The 22,308-nt window shown below is 34.0% G+C and overlaps 1 protein-coding gene across 3 annotated transcripts in view; it reads left to right on the plus strand.

Moving 5' to 3' along the window:
* Window positions 1-4,033: 4,033 nt before the first annotated feature.
* The window catches only part of LOC119641199 (branchpoint-bridging protein), a 60,947-nt gene continuing 42,672 nt past the window's right edge, over window positions 4,034-22,308 (plus strand). For 2 of the 3 annotated variants that reach the window (XM_038039736.1, XM_038039738.1), the window contains exons 1-2: window positions 4,034-4,430; window positions 5,932-6,237. In XM_038039736.1, coding sequence (XP_037895664.1) covers window positions 6,168-6,237 — 70 coding nt within the window. In that variant the 5' untranslated portion in view covers window positions 4,034-4,430; window positions 5,932-6,167. The remainder of the gene's footprint in view (window positions 4,431-5,931; window positions 6,238-22,308) is intronic. The other variant, XM_038039737.1, reaches the window with a different exon arrangement.

Here is a 22,308-nt window from a genome sequence, read left to right on the forward strand (position 1 = left end):
TCCCTTTCCAATCATAATCGATCTTAACCTTTCAAAGTCCTCTATTACTCCAGCAGATCAGGCCAAATTTCTTCTAGATAAAGTGGATTGGATTAATTACTCCAAACAGGCTGAGTCATTTCTGAATACAAAGCCATTTAAGGGGAACTGCAGCCATGATGCTGCTATTAGTCTAAAGCGATTCACACGGCTGCTCATCTCTCTATTCCTTAATCCAACCGCTTTTTTAAACGGGCTAGGCTTCCTTGGTGGAAGAACACGCTTTTGTTATTGAGGAAAAACAAAATGGATCTATGGCACCGTCTGCATCGCATCGGACTGTCACGCAATTGCTCTTTCATCTTGCATCTCAAAAGTATTAGAAACAATTATAGCATGTAGATTATCTTGGTTTCTTGAGTCCAAGAACCTCATTACAAAGCAACGAGTTGGTTTCAACCGGGATAGAGGGTGCATCGACGCTCTTTTCCATATTGGTTATTTTACAGGCAAAGTACTTTCCCAACGAAATCATGAGTTGGTCTTCATGTTATTTGAAGCCTCATGAAATCATGGAATGTTGGACTCAAATTCTTCAAATTCGCTAAAATTTCAAATCAAAAAAATTGCACATTTGTCGAAAGCAGATATGTGATGCAGGAAATCGTCTGATGGACATTAATAACTTTCTAGTACGGTCTTCGGTGAAAAAATTCCATTTTAACAAGAGTGAACTTCATATAGTACGTTGTTTGGAAAAGCCATGCGCGCATTAACACTATTGCTTATCTTACCAAAATGCTTGTTTCAAGCAAGATCGACTATGCTTTGATAATTTATTTCGATAGCTGCATATCTAATATCAACATCCTTAAAACGGTCTACCACCAAGCCCTTAGAGCAAGTGTCTATGCTTTTCGGACGGCGCCCATCAAAAATGGTATAATTGAAACTGGTCTCCCAGGTTTATAAAATAGATTTTATGAGTTAAAAGCTCTAAAATCAACCCCAAGCTTCTTAACTCAAACAAATCTATTTTCGGTCAAAATATGAAGAAGATTACTATTGCTACGAAATTTCGAAAGTCGCCGTTTCCAATCGACTATACTTTGTACGTAGCAAAGGAATTAAACATTCCCTTAAAAATTTTCTACTACTTTCGTCTTACACCTCTGTGGATTTTCAAAGATTACCCGTTCGATATTTCGCTGTCTTTGTACAAACAAGAAGACTCTCCAATCTGTAGGAATCTAACAGCTAAAAAAACCCAGGTACTGGAGTAACGGTTGGATTCTTTTATACGCAGATGGCTCAAAATCTTTCTGTCTGGAACCTGCTTGTGCCGTTGTTGATGCTTCAGGTTCTCCTCAATCACACGTTTCAAAGTGCTTTAACTTTCATAACCGAAGCAAGAGTTATCCTTCAGGCTGAGAATCTTTCCCATAATGACAAACTTAAAACTGTCATCATTACTGTTAGTTTGTCTGCATTAAAAGCTATACGAAATCCTACGACTTCGAACTGCAACACCAATCCGGCGATAAAATTAAAATCCTTTGGGTACCAAGTCGTATCGCTTTATTGTGAAATGAGCAAGCTGATCAAGCGGCAAGGTATGCTGCTACTGCACTTCTAATTATGCATGATGTTATGGAAAAGTTCAAAAATTCTTCAAAGATACATTTGAAGAAAAGTTAGAGAGGAATTAATGCAACGAATTCTACAATACCGTCATCAGCAGTACTCAAAACATTCCTCGGGCATACTTTCCATTGAAACTCACTAAAGCATCTTAAAGAAGTCTTCCTTCCCAATCTGCAGTTGTGGACAAATTCTCACTATAAAGCATATTCTCTGTGACTGCCTTAATTTTTGCTTTGCTAGAAGTATTGCATTTGGAACAACTAATCCTTTAATAATCCTAATATATTAAATTATTTATTAAAACAATTAGGTTTAACATCTATTGCTCTTTTCTAAAATAGATCCGCGAGCCTGTATTGCTAGTGCTCAATGTCTTTTCCTTTTTAGTTTAAGTGTTTACTTCATAAGTGTAAAATTGTAATGATAATAATAATAAATACAAATGTATTTAAAATTAATCTGTGGTTTTAATGAAGATTCAGTTTTACATATTAACTTTTCCGATTTTCAATGTGCTGCTAAGCACAGAAGTCGCGCTAAGTTATTGAAAAGAAAATAATTGTGTTTTTACTTGGTCGTAAGCTAGAGCGCTTGCGGAAAGGCTTCAGGTGTCTATTAATTGCCTACTGGTAAGGTAGAGTCTCATATCCTACGTGCTCTTTAATACACTAAGGGATGTTTTCGTGGAAGTGTTTAAATTTTTTTTAAAGGCATTTTCAAAATTATTTTATACATTTTAGTTCAAGATTATTGAGTAGATACGAGCCTGAGAACGACCAGAAACCTTTCAATAATAAGTTAAATTAAAAGTTTGAGTTGAAATTTTGGCCGTTTTCTCTTTTAATTCACATCACGCGAATTGTAAAAAATCATACTTTGTCATCGATCATCAAATCTTCGAGGAAAGCCAGTAAGTACAAATATTTCAACATTCAAGGGTAGTTTTATAGCCTTGGCCGGATAGAATTGCAGACTGGTAGTCAGAATCTATAAACGTGTTCGTTTCGAAACATATTTTTTCAAAATGGCATGCAGTACACGTCGAAGAATTTCCTTCGAATTTCTGACGGAATATGTTTAAAATAACATTTTCGCAAAATTTCTTCGATGAGTTGAACAGTTTTTGTTAGAAGAGGATTACCTTTTATTAAGTCAAAAATTACAACTTTCTATTCCTGTACCTAGAGCCATGTAGGTATAGATCAGGCCTCTAAAAAGTATGCAAACATTTTTAATATATCTACGTTTCTCATAAGCGATATGCGATAGTTTTCGATATCATTGCCAATCTTCTAGCATCGTGACGTTATCACTTTGTGCTATGTAAGCGTAAGAGTATTCAATTGTCTTCGGCATAAAGGTGTGGCTATATATGCTTCGAAGAAATATCCAACCACTCGCTATAATTAAGGAGAGTCGAACCATATGTTTTTAAGAAACGTACAGACTTCAAATATTTCCAAAAAAGACCACTAGTCTTCGTAGTTCTTTAGTCGTCGTCTTAGAAAAGCTCTTCTTCAATTCATTTCAGTTAAGAATTTCAATAAAAAACCGTTTCATTAGAAAGGGGGGCGGGTGTTTGCACTCTATTAAAAACCAGGTGGCATAAAAGTTTCCTTCATCTTTACGATATTTCGAATCTGCCAATCCGAGTCTACAAACATATATATATATATATATATATATATATACATATATATATGTATACATATGTATATGTATATGTATATACATATATATACATATATATAAAGTTCTCTATCCCACTCATCGAAAGTAGTCAAGCACTCTGCTAAGTAAGGTAATGGACGTCTGATGTTATCGTCAAAGCATAACCGTATTCTTTACCATAACTACTTTTACTTTTAATCTAATTATGATATATTTATGTTAAGAGCAATTAAAAATAGTACTTGATGATTTGTATGTTTTTAATGTGCTTATTCAACTACAATTATAACTGCATGAAAAAACATGTCAATACATATAAGAGTCATACCATATAATATAAAGTAAAAATTATTATCATCAATATCACTGAGTTGATTCCACTACTACACTGATGCATGGAAAACCCAGTATTTTTAGGTAAGAGTTAAAAACGCATAGGTAAATATAATGACAAAGAGACGAAGGAAGAGAGGCGCACGGAGAGAGAAAAAGAGAAAGAGAGATTGAGGAGAGTAAAAGCTTTTAATAAAAAGCTCCTCCTTGTATGTCACGTACAGAATCCTTTTTGTAATGAAGATGAAATATCATCATTATTGTCATCATTAACGGTACCAGCAATAACAATAGTAGTAGCAGTAGTAGTTGTAGTAGTAGTGGTAGTAGTAATGTTAACAGCAGCAGCAACACACAATAAGTGTTTATCTTAAATACTCGTAACTAAATACAATTTTAGTCAGTTGCTCTCAATTGTTAACAGTTTAAACATGAACGGAAATCATTTGAAAAATATTCGTTAAACGGGCTTTTTTTTCTAAACATTCAGTGATGAGTCTTAGTTTTTTTTTTAAGTTAAAGAAATTTTGTTGTTTCAGTTTTTCTACGGAACAAAACTAATGAGTTATAACTGTAAAAAATCAAGTATTTTGTTGTTGTGTTTTTGATCAAAGGATAGCAATAACAAAAACAACAAGCAACCGAATTCTTTAATGAACGGAAACAATTCTGTGTGCAATAAGCAAAAAAAGAAAAAAAATTCTTTTGTGCAAAAAAAAATAAATAAAAGCAAAGCAAAACGATTTCAAAGGAAAATGAAAATAAATAAAAAGGTTTGATTCACATCTTCTTGCATTTAATGGGTAAGAAGCAGAAAAAAAAAAAACACACACACACACACACAAACACTTCAATTGATATGGATATCAACGATACTTGAGGTCGGAAATTGTATTATTTGTAACCACAATTCACATATGAAATAAACACAGAAAAAAAAAAAAAAGAAAAGGAAGAGACAAGAAAAACGCAGAGGGATAAGATTAATAAAAGTATCTGACTTTGTTTGCAAATTGCTTAAGGTTTCGGTAAAGGATTAATAACAGTAAACCAAGACAAGACAATTGACTTTTACGATTTTGGTTTTCCTCTACATTTCAATTTATTTTCAATTTTTATGGTTTCAGATAACAATAGAAAACCATTTATGATATCTTTTTTAGAAAAGGATTACGTGGTGTTGATAAATAAATGTAATCTGTTAGTGAAATTAAAAGCGTAGAAAGCAACAGCAATTGCCTAAGACTATACGCGGGTTGCCCCACGAGGGTGCTACCATGCACGACAAAGGGTGACAAAGCCATTAAAATCATTAAAATCTCGCGCTTTGTCTTGCTTCAAAAATGACACGTTCATGCCCGAAGGGTTAAAATCCGGATAATATATCAAATACTCGGCAGTTGTCCTCATTTCCCTATTCACAAGGATAAACTGAGAAGTGCCTAATATCGTGCATCTTTAAATGCTCTAATTTACGATAAACTAAAGCCTCTGTAGGAAGTTATTTGACGTTTTCTGGGTTTCGTGAGGGCCTTTTGAAGCATGATTCGAGGTTCTCGCATCATTTTTCTTGAAAAAATAACAACCTGCCGACCAACATTGAACTTTCTACAAGTTCTAGAATTAGTTCCTCGATATGTGCACTTTTTCTTTTAAGTAAGTTACCATTTTTTCTCGAAGACTGACGCGGTCGCTTGTGTCCTAATTTCGAGGTTATTGGAGATGCAAGAATGATTCATTAAGAAACTGCAGTTCCTCAACTACTTCCAGCAAGTGTCGTAGGATAAGCAAACCGAACATTTTGTGCAGCACAGACAGCATAGCACAGCAACTACCCCTACTACACAACTTAGCAGACAAGGAGTACGTCTATCAAGTCGGCGTACTCTGGTTCTACGCTGATTGCGATAGACGACATTTTGATGATGATTGCGGTGTGGCCATGCTATAGCGAATGCAATATCGGTAAAGGCATAACACTTACCGATCGATCATACACCTCACAAGCTAGCTATCACACCTACTCCTTCTCACTTACTTGGGCTTACTTTGGAAATGTTAGACGATCAGCTTGCATGTCGAAAAACCCTCGCATAGTGCTAGCGTGCATCAAGACGCATTTTTTCATTTTCTTTTTTGCAAGAAAGCACTTTTGCCACTCACATTATCCTTTTGATAGGTGTTATTATTATTACGTATACGCGTGCGTACATAAAGGCAGTTATATATATATATATATATATATATATAGAGATTTTCTTAGAAACTTTTTATGTTGTGTGGTTTCTTTTTTTCTTTTGTAAGTTTGCGACTCGAATGATAACAATGACACAAGCAATTAAAATGAATATTTCGCACAAAGAAAGAGACGGAAATTAAATAAGGAAAGACAAAAATTAATAGTAAATAAATTAAATTTCCAATTAAATAAAAGAAAAAAAAACAATGAAATTTCATTATGCTGTTGCCATTTGAAAGCGTTTACATGCAAATGTTTACTTAAGAAATCGAGTTTTAATAGTCAAAGTCATCTTAGCGGCATGGATGTTATAAACAAAGCAAACAATTTGAACACAACTGAAGAACAACGTTCGCCTAAAGGTTCAAATGGTAAGTTAAATCATTTATCTATGCTTTTTATCTATTTATTTATATCCATATATCCTTATATTATATTGATTTCATTCATTCAGTACATGTTGATTGACATAAACGCTTATGCTTGAGATTAATAAATACTCAATTGATTATTAAGATCAATATTTTTAAAAAGTCATTATGCGTAGGTACACGGTTGGTTAGCGTAGGGTGTTTTATAATGTTTCTACTCGTTTCAAATTCAACTGACTATAAAGGAATTCTAGGTTGATCTTACTTACATTTTCGGCAAATTATATTTTGCGGATATTATGGGTGATTTTTGAAAAAAGTTTCAGGTTTCAAACCGAGAAGCGAACTCTTCGAAAAAAGTCCATCACGCTTTTACTCTCGGAATACTTTTAGTTTTTTGTTCCAACAGTAAAAAAAAGGAAGCATCCTTTTTCAAGACCTGTTACGTCTTCATCTTCCTTTTACAAAACCTGACAATTTTTTTATTTTCTTCACTTGTCGTGTAAGAGTACATTAAGTTTGTACATTTGTATGTAGCTAGCATCCAGAAAAAGTTGAGACAAACCCGCCTTTTATTATACTGACTGATTCAGAGACAACTTCTCAAACGAAAATTTGGTGCAATGACGTGTTCGGACCCATGCATCGTTCCTCATATAACACCTGATTTTGCAAAATCGTTACAATAAATTTGAAAATATTGCAATTTTCAAAATGCTTCAATAAAACTCGCTGAGCAATAGCACTTCGACATTTTAAATTGATGTGAAAAATTTGCTTTTTGATCACTCTCGTGTAACTATTCCTACGAAAATCGAACCTTTATGTGGTGAAAGGATCTAATTTTCCGTATTTTATAGCGAAAATCACGGCAAATCGGCGAACAAGTCAATCTTACCGAATTTGGTTCACGTAGGTCAATTTTTTCGTTATCACCGCCTATAAAGGTTCTCCAGCAACACGAATCCCTAGATGTGAAAAAGGCCTACAAAATATCTAATATGTTGTGTTGAAAATTTATTCATGATAGTAATTTAACATAAAAATGAAGTAGATCAAATTTGGACGACATGGATCCATCCGTATAGGATTTCTCATGATTAGTTAGCCGTTCAGAAAAATTCCAATTTTAATTTCTGATATTTTATGATAAAAGTTGGTCCATGGTAGCAAAATAACCAAAAAAATGAACAGAAGGGAAATTGGGTCGCATAAGTTTATTTGTAGACCCCAACGTATATAGGGATTATCATAAAAGTCTAATTTCTAGTTGTTTGCGACTGAAACTGAAAAATGATAAAAAGTTATATTTCCCAATTTTTAGGCCATGTGATACTTTGGGCATCCTCCAACATGCGAGCCTTCACAGAAAGTATACTTTTGCAGGGAAATAATGTGCTGTGTTATTATCAAATCGGATAAATAATTGTTGGCGAAGTGGTTCAGGGTGTCTAGAGGTCGGCCTTGTCTGACTATAATGTTAATGTGCCTTACCTGTTTTAAAATAAATTAATAACAAGATCATATATATATCGCTGCCTAAAAAAAAACTGCAGCATATGGATGCTAAGAAACACTCAAAGTGCCCTGGAAGAGTAGATAATCGAATCGATATCTTCTTTCCATTTCCTTTTCGTTAATGTCTCGGGCATAAAGCATATAAAATTCATTTTCGTTTATCCTGGTCCTGAATCTTCTTTATTTTGTGAAATACTTTCTGGCCCAAAATATGTACTCTCAACGCCAATGTTTCCGAAGAAGAAAATTCAGTGAGGGAGGGCCCTATTATTCGGTTGAAGAAGACATTTGCAATGGTGTTCTCATTACATAGCTTTAGAACCGCGAGAGTTTGACAAGACTAACTTTAAATAGTGATAGTCTAGAGATAATTTGTTGAGTGACCAAAATGACTATGAAAACTATGAAAAAATTTTCAATATTTTGCAATGACACTTCCTGCAAAGCGATGAGAGCTCATAGTAAAAAAATTTGAAGATTTGTCGATCTTTTCCGCTCGAGAAAGGCCATTATATTTGGCCTCATGATATCACTACGGAAATAACCAATGGCGAAGAAAACAGATTTGAACCATTTAACCAATCAAGGAAAAATAAAATTTCTGCATTTGAAGACGAAGTGAATTAATAGTGAAGTGATTAATGAAGTGAATGCTCAGTCGCGAATTAATGCTGAAAGCAAATGAAATTCAGGCCATTTTGAAAAGGGAGTGTTATCTGGCGAAGAACATATATGCGAAAAAAATCGTGACGCTTGATTTGTCAAACTGCATGGATGGGCCCAAAACCAAAGTTACAATTATGTAAGATAATGCTTTGCCCTTGGCGGATTTGGAAAGGGGTCGTGCATGATGAATTGTTCATGCCTACTTGCATTTGATTTCGGCAAGTGTCTAGACTTGCTCAATAGGTATAGACGTCCTCTTCTGTTACAACAATGCCAGACTGCAAAAATTTTGCAAAAGAATTAATTTCGCCAAAGGTGGAAATTTCTTGATGCTGTAAAGCCCATTTCAAAAAAGGCTCGCGAAAATTCCTTAGCTCTTTTTTTCGCCTATAAATAACAAAAATTATACATTGATCGAAGAAAGACTTTATCGGAGAAACTGCGCTTGATTTAAAGTATCAGGAAATTACGTTCGATTGTTGGTAAAAACTGGCGATGAACTTTTTTCTTGGTTAGGTCAACACATGTCTGACCATCTCGAGTGAAGTTCTTAACTTTATTCATTGATTAAAAGGTGGTACATGAATTTTAACAATTCCCGGCACTTTTTGCTCGCACTATTGTGTGTGCTCATAAACTAATATAAGTAAGTTTGTATTTGCATTATCTAAAATAGAATGATTGAATAGTAAGTAAATATTATGATTTGAGTACAATTGATTGACAATTGAATTTTTAATTTTATTCCATACTTCCATAACTCATTTCCGGTGCGACAGCATAGAAAGACCTTTAAATTTATTTTCGATTGTCTACGATTGTCTTTCGAGTACACATTTGATAAAATCTATATTCAAGTATCATTCATTTTTCTTAAAAAAAATTCCCAACTACATATGACTTTATCTCCATATTCCTTTGATGCGGTACTTTTTCACTTATTTATTTATTTATTTATTTTTTTTTTTCCTTTTTGTCCTTTTAAGCGCATAGCTTCAGCAAATCAATGCTGAACCTTTCAACTTGGGCATAATCTCTTGCTGTTACTTTTGCCTTTTCTTTGTTTCTACTTTAAGTTTAGCATACTTTTAGGATTTTTATGTTTGACTGTCTAGAGTGATACGCAGATGGTATGTGTATAGGGGTGTGTCAAAATGAACCGAGATATATTGGATTTCATTTTAAGATTATACGCCTTAAGTAGTAAAATCAAAGACATTGATGCGAAAGACACGAGCCCAAGCAACATGTTCCCCCAATACTGGTGAATTCATGCATTTATTGTATAAAAAAAGTTAATAAACCTCCGTACCGCCGTATGTAGGACTAGAAAATTATCTCGAGGATAAGCTATACAACGTTAAAGCACAAAAACCACAAAAGTTCCCAAAGAAGAAACTCATCGCTGGCAATCGAACAAGTTGCCATTAATTATTTCGATATTATTTCGGAAAAAATTGCTATAAAAGGTTATCAGATTTTTCTTGGCTCACGCAATAACGAAAGCGACAATTTCCGATCCATTTGTGCCTATCCACAAGTCACCCAGCACTTGTCCGTTTATTCGCTTATAGTTACATCGTAATATTCTTTTCACTTTCAAGCTTTTCCTAGCAACAGTCTTGGAAAAATTTTTACAAAAAAATTTTTTTTTAAAACTGTTGATGTTTTAATCTTACTTGCTGCAGGGTTGTTGAAATTGTCCTGGTAAGTGAAAAAGAGGTAAATATTTCGTAAAACTTCTAAAGCTTTTCATAATTCTTTCACGTGAAAATTAGCGGAACTATAAAAAGTGAAGAAAATATCGAAGGCATAATGGCTATGGTCACCTCTGGAATAAATAGCATATTTTGGTCAAATACTTTATCCTATTACTATGTGGGAAATTCGTACTGCGACCTGAAAGATCCATTGTCCTCCCGCCGTCTTCTTTTATACGGAGAATCATACCTAATGTGGCGTTCGCCAAACAATTTGTGTTTGATTCATGTTTGATTCTGCAGCTGGCCACGCATTCACATAGGATATGATGGAATGTTTTCTTTCGTGGAATCTACGTAAATCGGTATTACATATCTTGCAGGTGATACCAGAATGTGGTATGATACGCGAGGAAATCGAAGGTCAAACACGGGTCACTGTTCCGTAGGTGCCGTAGCTTAAGTGGTAAACTTTTTTGCTTGCTATCGTGCTACATTATGCTTCCAACGACAAGGTGGACGAACACTTTGATCTCGCCAAGTGACTTCACTAAAGACATAAACCGAAGCGTTCTTCAGGAATGGCATAATTTAGACGCGTATTGTGGGAAACATTAATTTTCATTGGGAAATGACTTGTTCTAAGTAATCGTTATGTTTGTACATAAAAGCGTCAAATTTCGTTAAGTAAACAACTTGCAGTCTTTTGTACTATTCCCTTATATTCATAATCCAGTTAAGGTTTTAATGATCAGTTTATGAGAGCAAGGGCAGAGTCACCCGGTTTGTGGTTAATTTTCAGGAAAAACAAGAAACACGAGAGCACAACTTGCTTCACCCTAATAAATGACAACATAAAACGACGCTGCATTTGAGACACCCTTTGTGTACAATATGTATGCGTGCACACATATACACATGTAAATAGTCACAGTAAGATTGCACAAATTTATGAGTATATCACTGGATATATATTGTATTATATTATATTATAAATGTACATATTATACTTATTATATTATAAACGTATATACATATGTATTAAGGCTTAGTTTTGTGTAGTTATTCTTCAGCGGATTACAGTTTTTTGAACATGTTGACAAGGATTATCTTTTTTAAGCATTTTAGGTATTTGCAACTTTATGTTTTGTTTTTTCTTATATTGTTTGGGTTGTTTGAATTAAATATTAAAAAAAAAAAAAAATTAAAAAAAAGATGAAGAAAAAGAAAATATCAAAAATGTTATTCATTCATTTATTTATTTATTTATTTATTTTTTTTGTCTTTTTTATTTGCCTTTGTTGATTTTGATGGATTAAAGGATGAGTAAACATAAGTGCAAATGTACATAAGTGCATACATGACTTTACTTATTGAACCATTACAACACTCATGCGTGCATTACATTTCCAATATCTCCATATATATATATATATATATATATATATATATATACACATGTATGCATAAACGCATATGTAGATGCATGAAAGACAGAAATTGCACAATTCATCAGAATGACGCTGAAAACTGATAAACATACCATTTTAAAGCAAATGATTGTCATTTTTCATGAGCATGCACGACAAACATGAAATGATTTAAAAAAAAAACAGAAAAAGAAGAAGAAGAAGAAGAAGAGAAAAACACTATAAAGTAATTCTATTCGTTTCCCGCGCTTCAAATAAATCATTTTCTAATTAATTTTTGACGGTAAATGTGAAGAGTTAAAAAAATAGGAAGGAAAACTATGCTCCGCTTGATCCGAATATAAGGCATCATCTGGGTTGCTTTCTTTTTTTAAGTTCTACTCTCATTGGCGCCAGCCATTTTCCTGTGAACATCTGGCAAAGATTTTACAACACACATACAAGACGAGTTTCATACAATAGCATAGCTTGTAATGGCCTTGAACATCTCGAGATTTGTGCTACAAAAAGAAAAAAACATTTACCCACCGAATTATAGAACGATACAAAAGAAATTGTTTTCGCATCACGCCCCTACTCGGCAAGAAAAGCCGTTTTGAAGACGATATTTTGGACCAGAAAGATAAGGTCTGTTCAAGTATGACAACTCGACGATTTGAACGGTTTTCTATTTACAAACGGCCAGAATTTTCAAAAAGCCATCACAAGGACGCATTTTCGCATGTCGTAGTTTCTCCGCTTATCACCTCGTTTATGTCCATGGGCACAGGCACATCTTAAACAACGCTTTGATATGTACGGAGATATGAAAAAATAAATACTCAAATGCACAATTATTTTCTATATAAATATTCCGATTCATTCTTACATCATTTTTGCTTTCTTTTTTTATATGACTAATCGCTTAGGGGACATAACCTGTTCGTGTAACACAGTGCTGGTATAGGTATGACCAAAGTAAATTCTACCGCGCTTTAGATTCGATTTGATCTCACGAACACTGACTTGGTAGTCATGAATCTTGCCTACTTGCCTACTCACGCCGGTACCTATGTGTGCTCTTAGAGGGTTTAAGATGCTATGATTGTTTAGTTGAACGCCGATCCATCTGTCCAACAGTCGAACAATAAAGCACACTAAATATGTCCTCCGGCTTGTTATGCCGAAAAACACATGTTATATAATCTTTAACAGCTACATGCTATGTATGTATTTATTAATGTATTAAAAAAAGTCTTCATAAAAATTTATAAATGCAAAATGAAAATGTTCGTATAGAAAATCGTGTAGATCGTAAACAGAAAATAGTAAACTATGTGATAGTAAAAGTGCTCCTTTAATCATCCATTGCGCATAAAATGAGGTTAACACTCTTGCCTGTGCATACATTTCGCGTAAGAATGGAGTTAATTTTCTAAATTTATTTTTCGATTCTCTTATATATGAAAGTTTTTAACGCGCATCTTAGGGTACATAAAAAATTTGTAGTAGATTTTCTTAAAAGCAAAATTACATACATGGCCGCTCACTATGTGAAAATATATCACAAGTAAGAAAATTATATTTTCCTGGGATTGTATTTATTTATACCCATCATCATTACCCTAGAAAAGGTTAAAAAAAAGGAAAAACAAAAATTTCCATACTCTATAACATTAGTTGATCTTGGCAGATTTTTTTATTTTCGTAAAAAAAAAAATTCAAATTTTTATCGCGTGTCTAGTGTAGTTTACGAGTACTGAGCCGAAAACCAAAAAGAACGGAAAGTAAAGATGTTTTCAATTTTTGTTGCATTATAAGTGAGTCCTTTGATCAGTTATCGAATTCTTTTGCAAATTTGAACTCAACTCGTTTCTGCGGTCAGGAGAACGTTTAAAACACACGTTAATTACACAGACAGTCAGACAGACATGCGGACAGGCCGAACAGTAATTCAGAATTTGATGTCGATCACAAATATATGAAGACATTTTAGGGGTCTCTGAAACTTCCTTCTGAGTGCTGCAAACGTTGTGAAAAGAGAATATACCCTCCGTGCTTTGATGGATAAAATGGATGAAATACGGAATGTGTATAAATAGCTATTTAATCGTGGAAAACATAAAAATTCAATTAAATCGTGACATAACATAGCATGCGAAACAAAAGATAAAAACGAACACTTATTTCACACAAATAAGCAAAGCAAGGAAGAAAATTATAGTCGACTGTGAACAAGTCCTATATATTCTCCACCTGTATGCTAAGGAAGACTGGGAAAACAACAAAAACACTTAATTTTCGCATTCTATAGTATTGAACGGATGTGACTGACTATTTGCATTTTTCTAGTACACATGTGCAACTTCTTATTGTGTGTCTATTGTGGTTTACGGGAAGTGATTGAAAACCCAGAAAGTAAAGATATTTCTAGCTTACGATGCACTGAACGCGTATTCTCCGACCGAATTCACTTAAAGACGAGATTTTCATTTTTGGGAACGGAAAATGCAGAAAACCGGTCACACCTATGTGCTATTATGACGTATTGTAGTTGCATTTTCATAACGTCCGGAAACGAACTTCAAAAAACCGACATAGAATGTACATTCTTGGCCAGTGCCAAATTCGGAATGCACCTAAGCATGTCCTCTGTCTATTTGCCCAACTGCGTAGTAGCTGCGATAAGCAAACACCTGTTCGCAAAAATGAAGATATCGTCCACAAATTTGATAAAGAGCTTGAAAACGGGCCAAAGCGATCAAAAAGCACGACTATAATGCAACACTGCTGTTCGTATCTTTTGCTAATTACTCATAAGCTACAGGATATAAATTTTCAGTTTTATTCCATAAAAATCGGGAAAGTCTACTCCTCCCACCTGATGTTATAAAGTATAAAAATTTAGATTTTCCTTTTTTTTAAGACTTTGTTAGGTAGGATAACGTTTATTCGATTATGCCGATTATAATTTTCTTACTTGCTATAACTAAGGACCGATTGACTAGACTTGACCAGATATTTTACAAATTTAATGTATTGGTTTGATATGTTTGGTCGATTCGACGAATAATATTTGCTTTAAATATTTTCTTGGCCTGGTACTGATAAATTAGCTGAATCGATAGGAGAGCACGACTACAGCGCAGCATAGACTATAAACGCTAATACTTTCTGGGTTGTTTGTTTAACACTCATAACTCGCTGTGGATATTCGGTAAGGATTTCCATGTACATTCTACAAAAATCGGTAAAATCAGCCACACTTACCTTTACTATAAAGTCCTTTCGTCCTTTTACTCCTTCTGTTTTTTTTTTTTTCAAACTTTTTTTTAAAAAAAAAGTTGTTGATTTAAGGAATTCGAAAATTCTAAAAAAAATTTTCCTATTTTTTTTAGTAAAAAAAAAAAAAAAAAACGAAAATCATTCTTGAAAAAGTTTCAAAAAAAGCCGTAATCGTGAGGCATCTCTATTCTGCAGCCCACACTGTGTCCCTGTTAGAAGTTTAAATCTTAAAAAAATCATTTAATGCCCTTGGCTACAGGTGGCCCAGTACGTATGAAATATTGAAAATAATCATTTTTTTGTGATTTGTGCGATTTGCTTGTATTTGGTTTGTTCTGCTTGTTGACAGAAAAAGTTAAATTTTCTATTTAATAAAAGGCAATCGCTTGTCAATAAAAACTGTGTAAACTAACTGAGCGAAGAAATCCTAAACATTTCTCTTTAGAATATCGCTTTAAAGATATTCCTAGAAATTTGAATGGATGCTTACTACTTTGAAAAATTTTAATTAAGCTTATAACAGAAATGTCGCTTCATTATAATAAATTCTTTTATTTATTTATTTATCGTCTACATATTTTGCAAATAAATGTACAAAGAATGGATCTATAGGCTGCCAGGTCGCCTGTGTTGTACACTCTACCGCACTTGAGCACGAAAGCATGACCACTGTATTGTTAGTCGCGATCTCTTGACGGCTCGGTCACTCATGCCGATATCGAGTCGCTTTTATTATTATTTTTTTTTTGCATCAGTCTGTAATTCTCCCTTTCTAGGACCATAAAACTACCCGTGAATGGCCTAATATTCGTCTTCATTCTCTTTCTTTCAAAATTTCATGGCCGAAAAAGCATCTTTTTCATCATCTCCCAATGACAAAAACTCCCGTTTTACAGTTTACCTGTTGCGAACTAATAAACAAAACGGCAAGAAAGTGTATAATTCACTGTCCGCCATCCTGCTGAGTGCTGAAAGCTTGGGCGGAATCCCTTAAAGTTTTCGATTCGCTACATTAACATTACATTTCTGCTTCGAAATGCATATAAATGGGAATAAAAACTTTCTAAAGATTTTCTCCCGTAGTCTATTAAAGGGTTCAGAATTCAGCTGATAAAACACTAAGCGGTACCCTACCAGTAAAAATTCATTTGGCACGCAAAGTCATCTTCGAATGACGAGTCGAGTTCTTCAACATAAACAAGTAAAAAATTTCTTTCAGCTAACAAAAGAACTGACTTCTCCCCTCAAGTGAAATAAGACAAAAAATCTAAAGATCAGGGAAGAACTAAAGCTTAATTAAAAACACAGATCAAATTTTAAATTGGGTTGTGAATGGTTTTAATGCAAAACAGTTATGATAATTCTCAGCCAAGGTTAGTCAAATCGTTAAAATTATAAAATCTAAACATGTGTACACAACACCATAATATTATCCCATCTTGTAGGAATTCCATTTCGCTCGAAGGCATGAGATTCCGTCCGTCTTGTCGAATCGAATTTTCATGGAAGAAAGTATGAATGCTTTTTTGTGCTTGTTTTTAAGAAGCATTAAGCGTATCAAGCGTGATGTATACTTTTTCTCTTTCCTTCAAACCTTTTGTTTTCATTACAAAATACCGCAATTTACTCATCATTTTTCCATAAGATTCTTTCAATAAGCTTGAGATTGTCCTCGCACGGTTTCCAATGTTATTTGTGCCAATGTCCTCAAAATTCTCCAAAACATTTTGAATAAAATCATATTATGAAACAAAGTGCACATGAGTACTTTCCAACAAGCTTTTACTCCCACTCAGATGTCCAGCCTATTAATTTGTCTGGTTACTGAGGGTAAAAGATAAAATCGCTTACAGTAATTTCTCCTCATTAGGAGTAAGAAATCACTTGTCGAATATTCCTCCTCGTGCTTCTTCTTAAAATGTCATTATACAGATATTAAAGTGCGACGGAGAAAATGCATTTAAATATATATATATGTTTGTTCTACCGTTAATCGGAGAATATTGTATAAAATGTTTAGTACACGAACGGTCGGCCTTGCCCGAGTACAATATTCTTTCATATATTTGCTCGCTCCCCGTTCTTAAGTAGGCCGTGCTTCTTTTGCCACATCAGTCAAAGAGAAAGAAAGCACATTCTACGCTTTACGTGTTGCGAAGGGATGGAGAAAAAAGAAAGGAAAGTTATAGCCGTATGTAGTTTGGCCGAATTCATAATTACTATCCGAATTTTTATCATACAGTTTTCAATTTCTTGGGAGTAACACTGAGAGCCATTCGAAAGCCATTCATATTTACTGAATAATAGTTTGCCGATGGTGCCTTTAAATGCACATGAACGCTTTCTAAGGACATCTGCTCGTTTATTAGAAAACATTTGGGCTACATCTAGGAATTGACTTGACACAGATAGCTATTTCGGAGCATTTTGAGGGGGTATCGAAATTTCACGAAGAAAATGTGTTTCTCTTAATAAATTTTTTTTCTTATATTCTCCAAGGATCAAAGAATCTATTAAAGCAAGACGAACTTTAAATCCCCTACAACAATTTGCTTAATGCAATTCGTGATATTGGACGAGAGACAGTTTGGACTGTTATATGGTATGGGATAGAAAACATAAACTTTAATGGACTAAATTTTGCTTCAGTTAGTTTCTATTATTGAAATTGCTATTCCGAATCAATTTTCATAAGAAAATATTAAAAATCAGACTTTTTTGCTAAATAAAGGCTTATCTTTTATGAAAAGTGTCATAAGGTGTTGGGTACAAAAAAATGCACCTACGTGGTCCAATTGTTTTATTTCTCAGTTCTATCCTAAATCTTGAATTATGGATCAATTTTCATTCAAAACATTTATTGAAAATTAAATCTTTTTGTCATTTAAAGGCGGTGTTATTTTTGGTTGATGTAACACGACTGCGATTTTCCAAGCGCGCGCTAAAATGAAATTTTAGTTTGATGTATGTTCATGTCAAACGCAGTTTACTGGTAAAGATAACACATAAATCTCAAATGAAAGAACGAGTTTTATTACGCAGACCATTTGCATGTATTTTCCTTCAAAGCCAACATACGTTTATTCAAATTTACGACTGGAAGTCTAACAAAAACATATTGAATTAATGTGAATGAATACTTTTGATGGAAATCCACCCGCGTAAACTGTGCTAACTGGGCTTTAACTACTTCAACTTATTGATAATATATTCAGTGCACATAGAATATATATACTATTGGGAATTTTCCAATGCAAACGCGCTCACGGAATATATAGCAAATAGGTCTTTTCCTATAACAGAGCTAAATCAAATCTAAATTTGAAAAGACGTTCAGAGAGACTGAAGAAGTGAGAGGTAATTTGACTCGTGCCATTACCCAATCGTTAAGTTTATGAATGAAAAAAAAATTAATAATTTGATCCCTTCTGCTAGCCAATCAATCGTTAACGAGTATGAACGACAAGAATCTAGATAAAGACGTGATGCTAATGCCCGAGAATCGTCGTGAGAGTTTTGGAGGGAGAACTTTAGTAATGAGCGTCAACAGGGGAGGATTACGTCAAGGAACTAAAATCCCAAGAACAACGATCTTATCGAATATCGGCTTATATGATCGTATGGCTCCAACTTGGCCTTTTACTGTTTCTAAAGTTTCCTATCTAAAGTCGCATTGCAAGCCAGAGGAATTTTGTTTTGGCTCAGTTGAAAACGGAGGAGAATATTGAACTGATTAATCAGATTAACGAGGCGGCAATAAAATAAATTTTAGTGAATATTTTTTTTTTAACAATTCCGGATACTCTTTATACAGAATAAAAAAATTTTTTGCCTTTTTCCCGTTATAAACACTATTGACAAATTTCACTTGCGCAGCCAATTTTTTCTTTGCTTTTTTTTTTTTTTGTTTTGCAATAAACTCAATTTTTATTCGTTCATTTTCTGTTTTTTCTCTTTTTTTTGCTCAACATAGGTAATCAAAAGATTTGAAAATTGCTTTGAAAACGCCTACAAATACCAAATAATGATAATGAAAAAAAAAATGAATAAATAAAAAAATTAAGGAAAAAAAATCAATAAATTCCGTCATTTGCAACCATTAGTTAGGAACAAAGCTGAACAATTACGTCTGCATTCATCAAATGTCCTGTAAAAAGGAAAAGTTTGCAAATTGTTTGCCATATAATCATAGAGAAATATATGCTAAGCCGGGAACGATACACAATGAAAAATAAATAGAGAAAAACACAACACAGCGCAACCCTTTGATAGGGTGAGCAGTCATTTAGAAAGCACAGCAAGTTTCCGTAGGAATAACTAGTTTGTAGTTCCCGCCCCAGCTGATCACATAGATAATTACGGTGCCATTAAATTAATAACAATTTTCGCCTGACCTGTATGCTGTGCCGGCAGTGTGCGACTTTAACAAAATGCAGCAAAGGTTATTCGTATGTACGCCTGAGACGTGATTAGAAATCATAAAACATATTTCTGGCTTTGAAAATTTTTTAAGTTGTACTTATTCATCAATTTACAATATCGCACGTGTTGGCATTAAGTTGAACTTGTACATACCCATCTACAATATATAAAATCGATGTGAATATTTGTTGTTAGGAGTACGCGAGTACGATGTCGTTGGACGTTTTTGTTTTGGCACTAGCTAGCAATCTTGCGAAAAGCAATTAAATAATTTCGGTTCTTTATGCGAGCACTTGTACAAATTTTTCGCGAATCCATTAGGACATCTTAGTTAAATTACAATAAAGTCAGCGACAGCGACAATATTTGAAGGAAACAAGCAAAAGAAAAAAGAAAAGGAAAGAAAATGCGTTACTCTTTAAAAAAAAAAAAAGGAAACAATTTTGTTAATTGTGTACCCGATTACTATAATTTGTGCAGAGACGTTTTAAATGGGTAATATTTGCGATAACCTTCAAGTAAAGTAATCTTATGAGCTTATGGACTCCATATTATACCTGTCTATACTTTATGGTCATACTATTCCAAGACCTGATTGCTATCCAGAGAAGTCTGACATTAACCAGCAGGTGCACGAACAGACGCACTAAATGATGAGTAGACCAACGGACGGAAGACAGAAGCAATAGATAGTCATAATCAAACTAGCTTAAGTTATTTCCCTAGAAAAGGGTATACACAGCTTTAAAATCTCTGATCTGATTTTTACTCATTGTAATTTACTCCTTAATAATGAGTGTAAAAATTAACATCACTGCAGGATGTCATTCAGCGGTTTTTTTCTATATTCAAGTCTTGTTTTAGCCATAGACGAGAAATTTGACCTAAGAGAGTTTTCTAATAAGAGCGCGACGTAAGGCTTTTGCCAAGCAACGAGTGAACTGGCAGACTGATGGACAGAAAAACTAAGGCATAGATAGACATGAGTATAGTAACTCAACCATAAGTCAATAACCTACACTGTCATGCGGTACTAGTGTTACACAGTAGCGACACAGTAGCTATGTAAGCTTTCGCGTCTTCAATTCCACATTTCACGTAGTACACACATCTTTTCATTTCAAATCTTCGCTAATAAACATAAAGATAAGTTTTGTTTACAAAATTTTTTTGGAAAACTCATGGAATAGTTGCTCTAAGCGCTTCTGCGGCTTCGCTTAACGAACCCCTGTTAACGGCTTAACAGGTCTCTGGTAAAATTTTTGGCTTGCATCTTTGGTAGTTAAATTTAACTTCACATCCCTTTCATTGAGAATTTATTGGCTTTAAGAGGCCTCCGATACGTATTTCTGCCACTTAAAAACGGAAGAGTGGATTTGAGTTTTACCTAAAAACGCCCAAAAAGTATTCGTTGACAGAATTTTGATTTGTTATCCCGAATTGTTTCATTGTTTCAGTAGTCGACATCATCACGTATGATTTCAACTAAAGATCAACAGAGGAGTACGAGATTTTATTGACAGGACAGGACAAGACAAGGGACAGTTTGGGAAAATTTCTTTCATATTAAATACCATTGCTTGCCCTCTTTTATAACAGCATGCAGTCGCACAAGACGATTCACTTAGCTTGACGTTCGTGAAATTAATTTTTTTTTTCGTGCGGGGCAGGGATAAGAGCAATAACGCAATATCACGTCAGCACGGATCTTCTTCTCCGTTTATCCTATGTGAGCCTTCAAAGGCACTATGGAAGCAAACTTTGCTCCGATGTCTTCGTCTTACAAAGCAGATATAGCGGATGAATTGAACGCAGCCGGGCTTTCAAACACTGCACAAAGATCGTTATATGGGGGACTTACTTCGTGTATTGAAAGCTTTTATTGTTAAGTGCAGAGAACGATCTCCCTTTTGCTTATATGTCGCTTATAAGGAAGAACTGGAAACGAGTTCAAGTTAATAAACAATTTGGATATAAATGTGAACTCAGCAACACCGAAAACCCTCTTAATCTCTCTTCTAGCGCGTGTGTCTCTTGTAAGCCAGAACTGAAAACGAGTTCAATTTGTAAATATTGTGCAACTAAACAAGCTCAGGCTACAGGCATGTCTTGCGGTAATACTTCTGAATTTAACGCCGAATATGAACGGATCAAAAAGCAATTTGAAGCCAATGCACACGTAAATGATCGCAATGATGGGAAATTTTGTGCCTTGTGTCGTCTTTTGGGTTTAGAAATTCCTAAAAATAGTAAATGCATTTTTTGATAAAGGAAGCATCCATGTCGTAATCCCGGAAATTATTGACGTTATGTTATACGAAACATGAGTTCATTAGAATTTTTTATTTTTTTTTTTTTGTTTTTTATTTAAAGCACGTAATTGAAAAAAGTTGCTTTTAAGAGAGTTTCCCGAAAGTTTGACAAACGTTGTCGTTGGTGTTCTATTGCATATAGAAACTCGTTGAGAGGCGATGGTTTTTGCCATTTGATGCGAGATTTCAATGAAACAATTTGTTTTTGTACTTCGCATCATTATTTACGATTTAAACGGAAAATGCGGTTTCATTATAGGCTATTGGCGTTAAGTGCTTTTTAAACTGAAATAAAAATTTTATTGTAAAACAGTTATTGTTCAGAAATTAACGAATAAAAATCTATAAATAGATTCTGTTGTAATTAGGCACTTGGTGTTTTCAAAATTCATAAAAATAAATAAAGAAATTTACCACAAAATAATTTATCGAGTGCACTTTCAACCAAACAAAATAAAAGGAGAAACGAAAACTTTCCTAGAGTTTTCTGCATAACAAAAAGCAAAACATACGCATGAAGAGAAGCTGAACCGAGAATATCGCAAATTAATTTTTTAGTAACAATTTTTTAAAAACGAAAAACTTTTCATAATTCAAGTGTATATCTGACGTTGACGCCAGAGTAGATTTTTAAATACACTTGAATCGTACCGAGTGCGCAAAAAAGTTGCAGAACAATATTTTTAGTGATTTTACTTTACTTGTTTCGCTGTATATATAATATATTATAAAATTTATTCGAGTTTCGCTTATTTAGTG

Source organism: Glossina fuscipes, unplaced genomic scaffold (assembly GCF_014805625.2).
Source record: "Glossina fuscipes isolate IAEA_lab_2018 unplaced genomic scaffold, Yale_Gfus_2 147, whole genome shotgun sequence".
NCBI lineage: Eukaryota > Metazoa > Arthropoda > Insecta > Diptera > Glossinidae > Glossina > Glossina fuscipes.